The sequence below is a fragment of the Haliotis asinina genome, chromosome 16 (genome assembly GCF_037392515.1).
Source record: "Haliotis asinina isolate JCU_RB_2024 chromosome 16, JCU_Hal_asi_v2, whole genome shotgun sequence".
NCBI classification, from domain to species: domain Eukaryota; kingdom Metazoa; phylum Mollusca; class Gastropoda; order Lepetellida; family Haliotidae; genus Haliotis; species Haliotis asinina.
In genome coordinates this window covers 14,257,221-14,274,298 of record NC_090295.1, presented here as the reverse complement: position 1 = coordinate 14,274,298, position 17,078 = coordinate 14,257,221, and the positions used below count along the sequence as shown (strand labels likewise).

At 40.0% G+C, this 17,078-nt stretch overlaps 1 protein-coding gene across 1 annotated transcript in view; it reads right to left on the bottom strand.

The window, feature by feature from the left end:
• The window catches only part of LOC137267898 (6-phosphogluconate dehydrogenase, decarboxylating-like), a 44,681-nt gene that overhangs the window by 21,941 nt on the left and 5,662 nt on the right, over positions 1 to 17,078 (bottom strand). Inside the window, exon 2 of the mRNA XM_067802342.1 lies at positions 12,021 to 12,096. Within this exon, the coding sequence (XP_067658443.1) occupies positions 12,021 to 12,096 (76 nt within the window). The remainder of the gene's footprint in view (positions 1 to 12,020; positions 12,097 to 17,078) is intronic.

The following is a 17,078-nucleotide window of genomic DNA, read 5'->3' as shown; positions in this document are numbered from 1 at the left end:
AGCCCAACAGAGACTGCCATTCTCTGAGGGTGAGAGGTAGGGACAGAGCTCGATCCGTAAAGGCGACAATCTTCTGCCATCGATCGGGAGGGACCCTGACTAGATTGAGCCGAGTCAGGAACAACCCCCCAATGAACGTTAACTCCTGCGTTGGTTTCAGTTGCGACTTCTCGAAATTGATAATCCATCCCAACTGTTGAAGTAGGCGTGTGGAGAAGTCCAGTTGTTTGCGTAGCAACTGAGGATTGCAGTGATTTAGAAAACAATCGTCGATGTAAGGATCGAAGTCTATCCCCCGGAGGTGCAGAAACCGGGTGACAGGCAGTGTGACCCGAGTGAAAAGCCACGGGGCCGTAGAAATTCCAAACGGCAGCACTCGCCACTGGTAGTGTACTCCGTTGAATATGAAACGCAGGAACTTCCTGTGGCGTGGGAATACAGGAACGTGCAGGTAAGCATCCTGTAAATCTAGGCTGGCCATCCAAGCTCCGGGTGACAATTTGGCTCGGATCTGATCCAGTGATGTCATTCGGAAATGCGGGGGCTCGGCTAAATACAGGTTGTTGAAAGTCGCCATGTTGTGAATCATCCGCATTTTGGTGGAACCTTTCTTGGGTATCAGGAAGATGGGTGAATAGAACCCCGGGGAGAGATGGGGTTCTGACACTATCTCTATAGCATGTTTTGTTAATAAAATGTTGATGTTTTCTAGGATAAGTACCTGTTGATCTATTGAGTACCCTCGTGACAGGGGAGTGGTAGTCAACGGCGGAGCTCTGGCTAGTGGTAGCTTGTAGCCGGCTCTCAGGATCTTGCAAACAAACGGGTCTTCCAGGAATGTCCAGTTGGCCCAGAAGATCCCTAGTCTCCCACCTACAGGGGTCGGATGAACTGGTACGACTGGGGGTGGGAGGTCCCAGTCGTAGTAGTCCATGGCTTCAGCGGCCGGAGTAGGGACGCTTGCCCCTACCTCGACCGGACGTAGCTGGGGCATCCCTGCCACGTTCTTGAGGCTTGCGCTGGACATCTGAGTCTTTGGTACGACCTCGTCCCCTCCCAAACGAGGAACGGATCGACTCTCTCCTGGGTACATATCTTTTCTTGGCATTACCCCTGGCTCGGCCACGAAATGCAGAGCCCAAGGCCTCGAAAGTTGACAGCGCCACTTCCGTGTTAGTAAGTTCGGCATGTTGTTTATACACCGACGGTATCTTTTCATCAAAGAGGAACTTAGACGTAAATGGTGCACGAAGAAGTTGACGTTTAAATTCCTCTTGCCAAGAACAAGCATCTAAAAATCCAGATCGGCGCATAGTAGTAGTCATGGCTAGCGCCGCACGTAAGTGTCCAAGTAGGTCATGGAGTACTCTGCCTTGCCAAGCAAAAATGGTAGTTAAATGATCCACCCTCGAGGCATTATCCTCTGACAAATCCAAGGCTGCAGCGGAGGTGGCTGACGCAAGCGCCGAGATAGGTTTAAGCATACGTTTCAGTTCAGTATCAACAGCTGCTAACTTTGAATCCTGAACTCTGTAAGATGATGGAGTTGAACTTGACAACCTCTTAATTGAATCGTCTAGCGCCGCCCCGTTGTCGGCAAAATCCAGACTGTGCACTTTATAATCTGATTTCTTAGACTTCGACGCTTTGATGGTCGGATTTAAGGATAACTTCGCAAAGTCCGAGTCTAACAAAGTAATCGCATCCGCCACCATAGGGTGTGGTGGAATAAGTAACTCAGGAGTCAAGTGAATCGACGCCGGGTTGTTTGAATCCGAAGAAGGGGAAGGACAGTCCGGTAATCTGTCGGCAATCCACTCAAAGACAGCAGTTAAGGGAAGATAGGTGCCATCACTATCACCAACATTGCCAGGTTCCTCCTCATAGTCTGGGCAAAAGAACTGTTCCTCGTGTTCCTCCCAGGAAATAGAGGTTGATTCTCGTCGCTGACTCGAGTTGGAAGCAGAGTTCTTAGTGTTAAATTCTTTGCCGGAAGTCCGCAGTGGTTCCGGCGATCGCGAACGCTGGGATCTAGAGAGACGTCGTGGTGATCTTGACCGAGATCGCACTCTACGTCTACTTCTGGTACGTGAGTCTTCCTCTAAGGAGCGCCTTGGAGAGCGGGAAACCGACCGGGAGCGCCGGCGCCTGCTACGGTGTGGAGAACGAGAGCGCCGACCCTTCGGGGACCTAGAACGAGATCTGCGCCGGGAGCGCTCAGCCTCTAAACGACGAGCGCGCTCTTCATCCAGCTGGCGCTGTAACATTTCTTCTTTAGTCAGCGTATGAGACACTCTGGGGATCCGATAAGACGTAGTTATAGGAGCAGGGTCCGGCAACAATATTGGCGCTGGCGTTGGTACAGGCGCTGGCGTCGGAATAGGCGCTGGCGTCGGAATAAGCGCTGACGAAAACACCGGTGCTGATGTAAACAAAGGCGCCGGGACAGGCAGTGGCGCCGGGACAGGCAGAGGCGCTGGTACAGGCAACGGCGCTGGCGTAAGTCTAGGCGCTGTCGTTGGTAAAGGTGTAGATACCGAGGTAGGGAGTACAGCAGCGCCCGGCGTCAAGAGAGATCGCAGAAGCCTCTGAACTTCAGGATGGGATAAGGCATCCGGGTGAGATAAATCTACAAAGGCGTCCGAACGCGTAGGCTCTGGAGAGGAGCGCGCCGGCGTAATAGATGAGCGCTCCACACTCGGCGTTGATAGTGGTATTGAAGGCGGTGGTAGATCTTGGTCGTCAGGTAAGGATCCCAAGGAAGACGCTGGCGACGACATTCTTCTCTTACGTTGCGTAAAACGTTTCCTCCGAACCGCCAAAAAGGTCTTGAAATCGGTGAGAGATAACGCTTGACAGTGTAGGCACCGACTATCGATGGAACAAACAGCGGACGCACAATCCGGACACCAGGGATGTGGGTCCTTGGCTGATTTCTGCCCCTTGCAGACAGTACAATAGTGTCGAGTCATACACAGAACTGTAACAGACAAGAAACCACGACTTGACGACATGTTAATACAATACTAGGAGGAAAACCCCCTACATAAAAATGTAGAAAGTAGTTGCACCCCTACGTAAAAAATAGGCACACCCGTAAGTGCGGGGCAGCGAAAAATAACAACCACAATGGCTGCCTTCGCTACGCTGAAATTCATGGCAGAAAAAAGTATGCTAAATACCGAAAACACAAGTGAAAATGACCAAGCATGGGCAGAAACATGACGGGCAAACCACCAACAAGATGAACTACCCTCATGGACGCCATGTCGTTCTCACCTCCGACATGGCCAAGCCAAGCCTGAGTGAGAAAAGAACAACACGAGGTAGCAAGGTAAGCACATTAAATGCTTGTATGACTTGACTTTGATACATAATGAGGGGATACAAACCATACCTACCAAGGAGTAGCAACTTTATTGAAACTACACACAGTAGGAAAAAAAAAAAACTGCAAACCAACACGTCCGTTCGCACGAACGCTAAAGGTAAAAGTGAATTTTGGATTCTGCGCTCTCGCGCGAGTGGAGAGATCACGTCACTTCCGTGACTACATTCGTAGATTACATGAGGTAGCCATCGAGGGGATGGCGAATCAACGACTGTCTGATCTCGTTTAGCGAAGCTAGAGGTAATATGCATAAGACCTATGGTAAGGTAAGTTAAAAATTGGATGTTTCTTTTAAGACCGCCGTGATTAGTTGTGCAGTGTGTAAAATGACAGAAGCTGGGAAGAAAACAAACTAATTAGACGCTAACTGTTATAAGGTTTCTGGAGAGCCGCTCAAGCCGCTCACTGCTCTCGTGTTTGCTTATTGCAAGTTGGGGATGGTGTTTCTCTGTACGATCCAGCTTGCGAATGATGACTTGTTGATAATAAAAATGCATATAAGTAGGTTTAACCTAATTTATTCCTTCGGAAATTGACATGATTTGATAAAGGCATTTAAAAAATGAAATCACAATTCGTGACAAATTTCTAAATGAAAAAAGTACGAAAATACAAATTTAAATAAGCGACCTTAACGTCCCCTGCAGGTTGTAATATCTTTCACCCCCTCTTTCGATCAAACTCTAAAAGACTTGGTGGATACATTATGCATTCAGTAAGCTTATGTTACCTCTACAAATCATCATTTTCTGAAGAATTGTGTATCATGTCGGCGATTTGCTTAACATCCCTCATCCTGGAAGACACTATTCCTCCATCCCCTTCAGTGTGCACAGTATATTAAGGTAAGAATGTGTTGTTTCACTTACCCTGTACACATACAGGTAACTTCATATCAGATCGAATACATACGTATTTGCATACATACCTTTTCTACAACAAAACTAACAACACACAATACCAGATCTACTTCGGGTAAAAACTGGGACTTTTTTGTTTAAATATATTCTATGTATATGCTTGAAACAGAAAAGGTTTTCGTTCCTGGAAGACAGCATGGCCAGTGGAAGACAACCAGCCCTGTGTATAGTCCTGCATGCTGCGTTGGACTGGGAACGGCCAAATGCCCGTTTCCGCCTGGGGTCAGCAGAATGAAGGAACATGCACATTCCAGGGAGCATTGCATTATTTGTTATAAAAACGAAAATGTATGAACCTTTCAATGAATGTTTTAGATGTATGTAGTACAGCTATGGTTATGAAACACAGGTACATATTTCAAATACATCAGTGCGGCGAATTGTGCTTGTGACTCATCTTTTGGGCCGGATGCAACACAAATTACTTTCAGTTAGATTACGCAATTTATTGTATCACACACATGACACTGGAGTGAAGAATAGGCCGAATGCGGCCAGGCATAGTTAATGACTGTAGCTGGGTATCACTGAATATACAGGAGGAGACCTACAACAGGTGTGATGCAATACAGCATGTTACTTCAGGGTGTGTATATCTAATGAGTTTGCGGACAGTTTACACTGTTGTCTGGTGGACACCAGGGGGGGTGCGCGATTGTGTAATTTCCTGTTTACTGGTTATACAGACACTACACACATTTCTGGTATCAGCCACTGTTATATTGGTGGAATATTGTTAAAAGCCGCATAAAACTAAATTTAATCTCTCACTACAACATTACACTTTATCTACCTTGAACACAGTCTGGGTCATCCTCCATATAAGTGAGTGAGTGAGTATGGTTTTACGCTACTTTTAGCAATATTTCAGCAATATCACAACAGTGGACATCAGAAATGTGCTTCAAATACTGTACCCATGAGTGGATTCAAACCCATGTCTTCCGCTTGGTGAGTGAATGCTTTAACTACTCGGCTACCCCACTGTCCCATCCTCCATATAACTTGGGCTTGCATTTCATTTTCTGTGAGCCTATAATAACCCCTTATTCCAATCCAAAATTAGTTAGAGTCACAAATTAAGAAAAATCTTGTTTGAAATTGTATGCAAAAACTTGGAATGGACTTTGCTTGCTTAAACAAACTTTGGAGTTATTATTACAAAGGACTTAACTTGGTAACACCTTTTACATCTGCCTCACTGTTTAATGAGGAGCAGTTTTAACATGTAGGGACTTGTATGTCATTCAAACACTTGAAACTACACAATGGACATCCACTGGGGTGTGATTGATGTGGTCAAAAGTTCTGCTCACTCATGTCAAACTAAGCATCACTGAGCACTCAAGCAATCCCATACACTTTCCTTATTCTTGGTGACAGAGGAGGACATGTCCCAGTGTGCATGGATAGGCTTTCATCATACTTAGGCAAGATCAATTTTATTTTGTGTTTTATGGATTTTTGACCTCAGAATGCCTAAAGGCATGAGGGAAATAAAATAACAATAAAATCACCAGTCAAATTAATATTCCTCCTAATATTAAAAGTATTGTACTTTTGGCAACTCATGAAGTGTATGTGGAACAAAATACAATCTAAAAAAATATAAATTTCTCCCTGATAAAAACATTAGGGTTTTATGTTTTGAGCGGGGAAAAATTCCTTTTTCATTTTTTTCTTCAGTTATTCTTGAAAAAATAAGACCAGCAGATCCATAATACAAGAAATCAAATCAGTCTAGCTTTATTCTCTTTTATACAGCCTTTGTCTTTTTGTATTTCTTCAACATATTCAAGTTGGTTTACACCTTTTCCACATTCAAATCAATGCAATGTTGTTTTATGAGGGTCTCAACAGTTCCTTAAAGAAGTACTTTCATAGGCACTGCTATCCACTGTCTGAAAGGACTAATGTAAAGATGGACCAATGTAAGGCTTAAATATATAAGAAGTCATTTTATCTTCACACCCAGTTACTTTACGGCTGGGGGAAAGTTACATTTGTATCTAGTCATGTCCCTGTACAACATTATTTTCGTCCAGTCCTCTCTGCAATACTGAAGTACATTAATTTGGAAACATTAATTTCAAGATTTACAGCACCTGCTATTCCTTCACAATTTTAACTCAGATAACTCACAACCAAAACTGCAAAACTATTGGAAATGAAGACTTTTGATGGCTTTCTTTACTGTGTCAGATACTTTTAAATTTAGAATTTTTGTCAAACTTGATTATACTCAGTGGGAATGGCTGACAGGTTGCTGATATTGCTATACTAAGATTGAGGTTTGTTGTGACGCACATTCAGAATGGTACAGTCTAATTGAAGACCACCACTGGATCACAAGTGACATCAATATGGCCACTCGAGTTGGGAATCAGAAACCAGATCCACTATTGATTATCGGAGGACTTATGGTGAAAGATTATCCACTATAATTGGAATATATACCATTTAAATATAATCACAATTTTATAGGTTTTCCCCAATATTTTTCTAATTAATGTTTATGTAATTATGCTATGTACACAGAGGATGTTATGTGAGTACCCTTGTCATACTATGTCTATGTCTATGGCATGAATTTGTAAATGTTGGTATTTCCTGAGCAAGAGTGAAGGATATACCTATATTTAGGCACGAGTGCTGTAAACATAGTATGTTATGGGCACGAAAATATTATTCTGTTTATTACTGAAGTCGTTAATTTGAGGAAAATACACCCAAATCTACTTTCAAACATGGGCTGACTACCCACTGTCTCCACATGTAGAACCCAACGTCACAGAAGAAACTTGACATCATGGCATTGTTCATGACGTCACATCACCAAACAAAGTTTTGCCCTAGGGCATTGAATCAAACTTCACAAACCAAATATGTTCACTCTCATGGGTGATAATCCTCCTTATGTTAACTGCATCTATCTATAGAACGGGTGACAGTAACATTTACTTTAGTGAGGAATACAAAGAATGAATACAACTCACATTGCTTTAGTTTGCATGTTTGTTCATGAATATTTATCAAAATTATGATTAATGAAAAATATTGTTTCTTACAATTGATAAATATGTTTCATTCTTCTTTCGACAGATTAGATTATTTTCGATCAGCACACCACTAATGGCCACTACAATATTACACTAGACAGAGTAGTGTTAAACATGCTGAAGACTGCCACCTCCAACACCATACAGGATATAATACTGCCACCAGTGATCACAGCACATAAACAGTTATTACAATATCACACTTAGGCTAGCACACATTTTACTTGAAGAGGGATTACATCACAGTTTCAAGGCTAATTCTCAACATGCATCTCGTAAATATGCAAGGACAGCAAGCTGTGTTCCTCACTTAGATATAATGAGAATGTTACCATATTTTCTAAAATTATTACAGGCAGACTCAAGACTTTCATGATGCAGTAAAACACATTCATGAGTTCTGGTGGTGTCCAACGTTTATTATGAAGGGTTTGTATTTGCAGCAGTGAAGCAATGAGTGAGTGAGTGAGTGAGTGAGTGAGTGAGTGAGTGAGTGAGTGAGTGAGTGAGTGAGTGAGTGAGTGAGTGAGTGAGTGAGTGAGTGAGTGAGTGAGTGAGTGAGTGAGTGAGTGAGTTTGTTTGTGAGTGTGTGGTTTTAATCTGCTTTTAGCAATATTCCAGCAATATCACAGAGATACCAGAAATGGACTTTACATATTGCACCCATGTAGGGAATCACATCTAGGGGCCCGTTTCTCAAAACACTCGTAAGCCTAATTAAAGTTCTTGTAACTTTTCTCGTAGCATTCTTACTGCCTGTGTTACAACAAAGGAAGTACAAATGCTACAAGAAAAGTTACAAGATCTTCGTCTTACGAGACTTTTGTGAAATGGGCACCGGGTCTTCAGCAAACACTTTAACCACAATAGTCCACAATAACATACAAAAATATCAGGTAATGATTTAGAGTATTGGGAAATAAATACAAAAACAAGTCAGCAGATGATGCTTTATCCCATACATTCACTGAAACAAACAAACAAAACAAAAAAACATGATTTGACCATGATGACACTATTTATCATGACAATGGAAAGTGGCCAGAGTTGTCCAGTTAAATGTACAAGATTTAACTTCAAGGCTGACTCAAAACCTGAACTAAAAACAGTTAAATACTCTCTGTTAAATTAAAATGCTAACTATTAAAGTTTGTTCGTTGTTGTACTCTGCAATCAGCAATATTCCAGCTGTATGGTGATGGTTGCTAAATAATCAGGTCTGGAGAAAACAATCAAGTGATCAATGTAATGAGCACTGATACACATTTGGGAAATGATGATGTGTCAACCAGGTCAGCGAGCCCAACACCCGATTCTGTTAGTCAGATCCTATGACAGGCAGAACAATTCTAACCCATATCTTCATGGCACGAACAATGTTTTTGGAAAAAAAGATATGATAATGCATTAAAGATTTTGTGTTCATGTTGAAAAAGTTGCCATGGTGATGAAGACCAAATGAACCAGGAAGTGAATTTTGACACGGATGTACCTCCTTTGCCCATTGTGTGGCCATGTAGATATAGCCTGATACATTATCATAACAACCTTGTATACACTCTCAATTTACTTCCCTCTTGTTGCCTGTACAAATCACTAACTAGTGCAAGGAGAATAGCAGCGTTCACAACTTTCAATCCATACAAACGCTGATGTGTACTAGGAAAACATTTTGTTTCCCCTTATTTGATACTGACATTATTTGTAATGTGAACAATAGCAGTGAACCTCAAATTTCATCTTTTCCAATTTTTTTTTTGCGTTAAAAGCTCTATAATTATATTTCAAATGGGTCTATGTTGTGACATTTGTTAAGTGTAAATGCTTCAATTCATTTCTGCAAAACTGCAGTAACCTCACAATCTTTTATCTGAATGACAATAAATGATTAGGTACATACAAACAGTGGAATGAAATTGAACACAGATTATGCAGTGTATATTAGATACCAATTTCCAATTGTGGCCATGTACAATGTTAGGTGAGCAATATGTTTTTTTGCTAAATCAATTTTCACTTCAATTCTACTGAACTTATATTTGAAGAGGTTTTGCATTATGTACCACATACCAAGGAAGAAACCTTGACAACATAATCCCATGAGTCTGTGGGTGCATGAGTGCGTGAGTTTTTTGCTGCTTTTATGTTGCTTTCACGCTGTTTTACCAATATTCCAGCAATACCATGGCAAGAGACACCAGAAATGGGCTTCACACATTGTGCTCATGTGGGGAATTTAACCCATGTGTTTGGCATGAGCAACCCCAAGACTACACTTCCACCCTGTATCCATGATAAGAACCCTTCATTAAAAAAAAAAAAAGGATTTCTTGAGCCAAAACGGCCAAATCTGCATGAATTCCAAGACCACTGACTCTTGAACTAAACCAACATTAAAATGTTTTATAACGGTTCCTGGCCAAATATTTCTGACCAAATATTTCAGATCCTTGGTCAATTACCATGGTTACATGATCCATAATAATCCTACCAATGTACAATCATCTCATGGCCACCAAAATGACCTAGTCAAACTAAATTTACATGTGAAAAACACTAATTTATTTTGGTATCCAAAACTTCAATATGTTCAAACCCAATTCTGAATGACATACACCAATGGTCAACCAACTACTGTCTGTCATATGTTTTATCACAGTTATGGTAGTTAAGAAGCAGGGATTGGCAAAAGCAGGGGCCATGGGCCAGAACCTGAACCAGATTCTGAACCTGAACCAGAGCCAGAGCCAAAGCCAGAGCCACAGCCAGAACCTGAAGCTGAAGCTGAACCAGATTCTGAATCTGAACCTGAACCAGATCCAGAACCTGAGCCACAGCCACAACCACAACCTGAGCCCGAGCCTGAACCTGAGCCTGAGCCTGAGCCTGAGCCTGAGCCTGAGCCTGAGCCTGAGCCACAGCCAGAACTAGAACCTGAATCTGGACCAGAACCAGAACCTAAACCTAAACCTGATTCACAGCCTGAACCAGATCCAGAACCAGATCCAGAACCAGTACCAATGCCAGAGCTAGAGCCAGAGTCAGAACCTGAACCTGAACCAGTGTCTGCACACTGAATATGAACCAGAATCTGAACCTAAGCCACAGCCAGAACCAGAACCAGAACCTGAGGAAATCTTGACTTACTTCATTTTGTGTTGTAGAAAGGGCTGGGCGGAAGAGAAAATGTTGTGTTTTAGGGACTTTTTGTTGTTTACTTTGCACTGAGCAACATAACAGCTACATGGCAACAGTTCAGGGACTGGTAGACAGACTAGGTTATTATAAGTCCAATCACATACAGTCAGTTCTGGGTTAGGCAAATCGGACTAACATATGCAGTGATAGAAATTAACATTCACCCTGAGGCCCGAGGCAAGTAGAAGTTTGTCTGGGTGAATTAGAACCATGCTACTGGTCACACGGTGGGCAACAAGAGTATGTGACATTGCTGATTATAAACGTGGAAAGACTTCCATATATATCCTCTCTTCTGATGACTGATAAAAAACCTCACCATAATTTTAATGTGTTTGCCTCTCTACAGTTGGTTAATATAAAATGAGTTTTTACTAAATCATTTATATTTAACTGAGCCAGTAGAAAAGAGCTTGAGCCAGAAAGTTTTTATGTCGACTGGCCCAAAGGGCCTGTCTAAAATTATGGTTAATTTCTGTCACTGAATATGCACCTCACAACATCAGCAACACAAGCCTACATAACCCACATAATGACAGGATACTAGACTAGAACGAATGATTTATGCTGAAGTCAGCAATGCTGCAGAGGCTTTCTGTAAATTATCAGATCTCCCATGCCAACAGGTGGCTGAACACATTGGGAGCAGTAGCCATGAACTATTCTGTCATTCACACTGGTAACATCTTGGAACCATCATGGATTCATTTAGTCAAAAATTCCTTATCACAATGTAACGGTGTGTAAATATATATGTTGTTTCAATGTGTTGAACTTCACTATTTTAAACTTACATATAAAACTTTATCATTACAGAACTGGCCTGCGTTAACAATAACACTTGCGCTGTTTTATAATTACTCACTGGTAAGCTGGCGGAAGCAGCTAGTTTGGAGTCTATTTTTAAGGGTAGGTGATCTACTTTGTATCAAGTTCCATCTCTGCATTAGCCTCTTGTTAAAGTTCCTTTTGTTTCAGAGATTTCACCTTCTGGTACGATTGAAAGTATAGTCGACATAGTATTTAATAGTAATATGGGAAATTATTCTACCCAAATATTCAGTTGGAAGAACTTTTTCCTGATGTCCAACAGGGAGACAGACATGGGTCACTGGGGGTCTATGGTATCGTAAGGACAGTTTGGACATTTGTTACCTATGCTGACCCCAATACACAATCCTGTGATCACAGGTATATGGTATGACCATGGAATGCAGCTCTGCAAACGAGCTGTGGCACCAAAGGCAACTTGGCTACCTGTTGAATAGACTAACTCTTAAAAGATAAACGGGTGACACCAGGGCCTAGATTTTCTAAGATCTCTCAGCGCGAAGATAGTCGTAAGTTAATGTTAATGTATGACACTTATGACTACCTTAGCGCTAAGAGAGCTTAAAAAATCTAGGTCCCGGGACTTAGCACCCTACTAGTGCTGCACACACACATACTTACTGTAAATCCACGGTCATTCATGTTGAGGATGAGATTCTGACCCATCACAGCCAGCCCAATCAGGGCAATGTCTCCTCTGAAACACACGTATACAACATTATTGAACACTATTATTGAAAATAACCACTGATAACATTTGATAACACAAAAACTGATGGTCTTTTAAACACAGATACTCATAATTATTTGAGCACAACTACTTATTTGTGAAACATATTCATGATTATTGAAACACTATAACACCAATGTTTACAGTGACCATTACAGAAATATTCACAAGTGATTAACATATACCAACAGTTAAAGAAGTGCAATTTTTTGAAACAATAAAATGTCATGAAAGTAAGTGTTTATGGTCATGTCTTCTATTTAATAAATAGATAAAATGTCAGGGTTGCATTTCTTTTGCTGTTCAGTATATATTCATGATTTCTGAAACACAAATATTCAACATTAGTCCTCCATAAATAGTTATCATTTTTTAAAATAAATAATTCTTAATCAATGATACATCAATGATAGTGATTACTGAGTAGTTTGCCATTTCCTCATGGTTGATGACTAAAAATATTGTAACATCAGAAATTAATATTAAGCACTTTGCCTTTCTCACATATTATTGCATCATACAAATTGAAAGTCCTTTGTGTGATGTCAAACATGTCCCCGTATGTCAATCAAAAAATTATACATTTTAAAGCTGTGATACATACATCATTCACTTTCTTTGATGTTTTTATTTAGCTTTATTTTGATGATTTACTGAATTGAAATAATTTGTCAAAAGACTATGATACACAGCACTCAGATCTCTCAAACTTATTAACCAGTAAACATCCTATAATAGTGTTGTCTTCACCAAAAAACCTTTTCAGTAACCAAGCTCAAGCTTGCCACTTGGAATATGTGGAGTGTATTTCAGCACAAGTATATCTAAAAGCCAGTCTCACCAGACAGTCACAATGAGTCAGTGAGTTTACTTTTATGTTCCACTCTGCAATATTCCAACTTTGTCACAGCAGTCTGTAAACCATAAAGCCTAGAACGTACAATCCAGTGATCAACAGTATGAGCATCAATCTGCAATTGGCAGCTGATGACATGAGCCAACCAAGTGGGCATGCTTGACTACCGCATTTCATTAGTTGCCTCGTGCGACAAGCATAGTTGTGTTTTTTTTCAAGCATGGGTTGCTGAAGGCCTATTCTACCTGAATCTTCACTGGTTCACCAGATAATGAGCTAATATGAGCGAATATAGGTTACAGACAAGGCCAGACAGACGGACACAGATGCTAACTTGAACAAGAACTAATTTGAGTCAAAAGTCTTTTCTCGTATCAACGTAACATTTGAATATAACAGGCATTACAAGCATTTCAATGTTTTTGGAAGAATATTTATACATTTATATGAATATTGTAATTGTATATGAATATCTTATTTTGCCTGTGAAATTAACCATTCTTCAAAGAATTTAACACATCATAACAACCACAATACAGAAGATCCATCTAAAAGTAAAACCAGTAAAGATCATCAGCATATAGTAACACACTACCATTCATATCCAGCACATTCATGTTGGATATGACCAACCAAACATGTGAAATAAATAGATTATAGGATGAAGAAACAGTTCGTTCAGGTACTCATTATTGTTGACAAAACTGCAAAACTGTTGTCTTAAAGTGAAATTCTAAAGCTGTCATATTTTAGGAGCCTGTAAGTGATATCTTTCAAAACCATGGTTGGAAATAGTGAAACCATCCCCAAATCAATGTCTGTCGAGCTAACAAGCTGTTGCAAAAATGATGGACACACTGTGTGCCAATACCGAAGTAACCGAAATTGCTTCATTTGTAAACATATCATGGTGGTAGAGACATCATGGTATTGATCAAACCGCCAGACATGGCCAGCGTTAATTGACATGATTAAATTAGAGCTCCTCATAGCTGCAATAAAGTCTCCATTTTGATACTCATGAGTACACTCTGTTCTTTTCACTACAATAAATACTTGAGTGTGATTGTCTCTGTATTTTACATTTCGGATAAAGAAACCAGTTAAATATTACAGTTCAAAGCAAACATTCTGACAAAGAAGAAAAACAATTAAAAGAGAGTCAGAAAATAAAATTTTGATTGAAATTCATAACAAATGAACAAGTTGAGCTTTATACCACTTTTTACAATATTTCAGCAATATCGCGATGATGGACACCATAAATGGACTTTACACATTGTACCCATGTGGGGAATCAAACACCAGTTTTCAGTATGATGAGCAAACACTTTAACCACTAGGCTACATCCACACACCCCTAAAATAATAATCCTTTGGCATAACAATCTCTGTCAAAATGTATAGACTGATGCTCATTATGTTGATCACCAGTCTGATACAGATTTCATTACTTACAAACTGCAACAGCATAGCTAAAATATTGCTGAGTTGTATTGATCAACAAACTAGCAAAACAAACATCTCAGGGGTAGTAACCTTCCCAATAATGCCAAGTCATAATGATGTGCACGTTCTAACATTCATTTCCCTCCATATAAAGTAAACTACGCATTCAAATAGTGTTGAGTGAAAAAAAAATGCAGAGTGCCGGGCACATAAGAGTTGCTCTACAACATATATTTGCTCTCAGGGAAATTACATAATAATCTCTTATCCGTTTTCGCTAAATCAAGCCTCAGAAAAATAATCAAGTTACTTTCTGACCATTTGTCTCCAAACAATGTCAATATGACACAATCAATACTGAGTATGCAAAAATCCCAGCCATTTGTTACTTTACCATGCAACATCTGCAGACGTTCCAAAGAAATTTTTCATGTTCTCACGTGTACAAGTTTATATTTTTAGTCTTTTGCCACTGTAGGGAGAAAAGCGCAATTCATCGTTTTCATTTTGAGACAAATAGACAATATGTCTTGTCATGCTGATGCATGTAATGTGAAACAACACTACTTCCTGTGTGTAAACAGGGTGGATTGCTAGCTCAAATTCTGAAAATTCTTTTTCAGAATATTTGAAAGATTTACAAGTGTTAACAAAGCATGACCATCCAATTGCCTGTACAGTTCAAACTGATGATGTTGCCGTAAGTATAAACAGTTGATACGTATCCCATGCACTAACATGAATCATCATTTACATATTGCCAGGCAACAGAACATGGAATCCTAGACAATTCCCCAGATGCCTCGGACGGAAGGTCATCAGTACCCTTCCACTAAATCTCTGCAATCAACCAGAGCATAAATGTTCCCCCACAAGAAGCACTATGCCCAAAACAAGGTTATCAGTTTCTCATATATCACAGTTTTCTGTCAAACTGTGTGAATCAGACCATGGATTTCACAATGAACTATAACAACATTTGCATCATGTTGTCCTTGAAACAAGGTTATATGCAGTGAAACATGCATCTGGTTATGTATTTGACAAGAGAATAGTCATGCATAAAGAATGAAAACGACATGACTGTATTGACACTGAGGACTTTCATATAAAATTGAAGATAAAATTGTGGTTTCAATTACTTTATTTAGTCTGGATACAGATACATGCTTCAGATAATACCTGCTTACAGTGAATTGCACAGTTTGATGTAATTGCATAAAGGTCAGTATGAAAGTGACAGCATGTGTCTGAGGAAAACCACCAAAGATGAAAATTGTGTGCTGTCTAAAATGCTTTTTAAAAGATCCCATGTATGACAGCACTTGAAAACGAGAGCTGTGATGTGTCACTGTCATGGCATCAGCATAAACTAAACAATATCCTGATTCATAGCATGCCACAGTTTACCTTAATGTTTGTCAATCAGAATCAGCAATTTTGTTTGCTCTGATTTACACAAATGTCTTTGAATACTAATGACGTCAGAGGCGTACAAGAATTGTAGAATTAAATGAAACTTACCAGACATACACATCAAATTAACTTAAACACAGATTCATACAGTTTGCACGACGACTGAACTGAGCTGAAAACAATTTCACATTCAGTTCTGAAAAAGACTGATTACAGATATCAGACCAGTTTTCCTAATTGATGGGAGTTGGTGGAGTAGGCATGTGGGTAAAGCATTGGCTCGTGACTCAGAAGACCTGGCTTCAAATCCCCACTTGTGCACAATGTGTGAAGCCAATTTCTGGTGTCCCCTGCTGTGATACAGTTGGAATATTGCTAAAAATAAAAGCAGCATAAAACTAAACTCACTCACTCAACGCTTTCAAGGATCATGCTGAAATTCTGGCTGTGAAAACAGACATCAGTAAAATCTTTTGCCACGCGGCTCCACCATAGAATATCATCATATACAAGAGAAAGTGGGAGCAGTCATTATGATGATGGAGCAGTATTCAAGACAAAAAAACATGGTTATTGAATCTGCTCTTGGGGAGTGAGCAAAGGTATAGGGCGAGTCATTGGACCATCTCAGGCCTAAAAGTATGCTGAATCATGTGATTTTAGACATTAAACAGACTCAACAATCTGAGATAAATCATATTTAAAATTAGTGATAAGTGGTTAAGAAATTGATTGATTTGAGATCTCTGAAACCCTGTGTAAAAGTAGCTAAGATACTGCTCGCTATAACTCCAGATAATGGAGCAGTATTCAAGACAAAAAAACATGGTTATTGAATCTGCTCTTGGGGAGTGAGCAAAGGTATAGGGCGAGTCATTGGACCATCTCAGGCCTAAAAGTATGCTGAATCATGTGATTTTAGACATTAAACAGACTCAACAATCTGAGATAAATCATATTTAAAATTACTGATAAGTGGTTAAGAAATTGATTGATTTGAGATCTCTGAAACCCTGTGTAAAAGTAGCTAAGATACTGCTCGCTATAACTCCAGATAATGGAGCAGTATTCAAGACAAAAAAACATGGTTATTGAATCTGCTCTTGGGGAGTGAGCAAAGGTATAGGGCGAGTCATTGGACCATCTCAGGCCTAAAAGTATGCTGAATCATGTGATTTTAGACATTAAACAGACTCAACAATCTGAGATAAATCATATTTAAAATTAC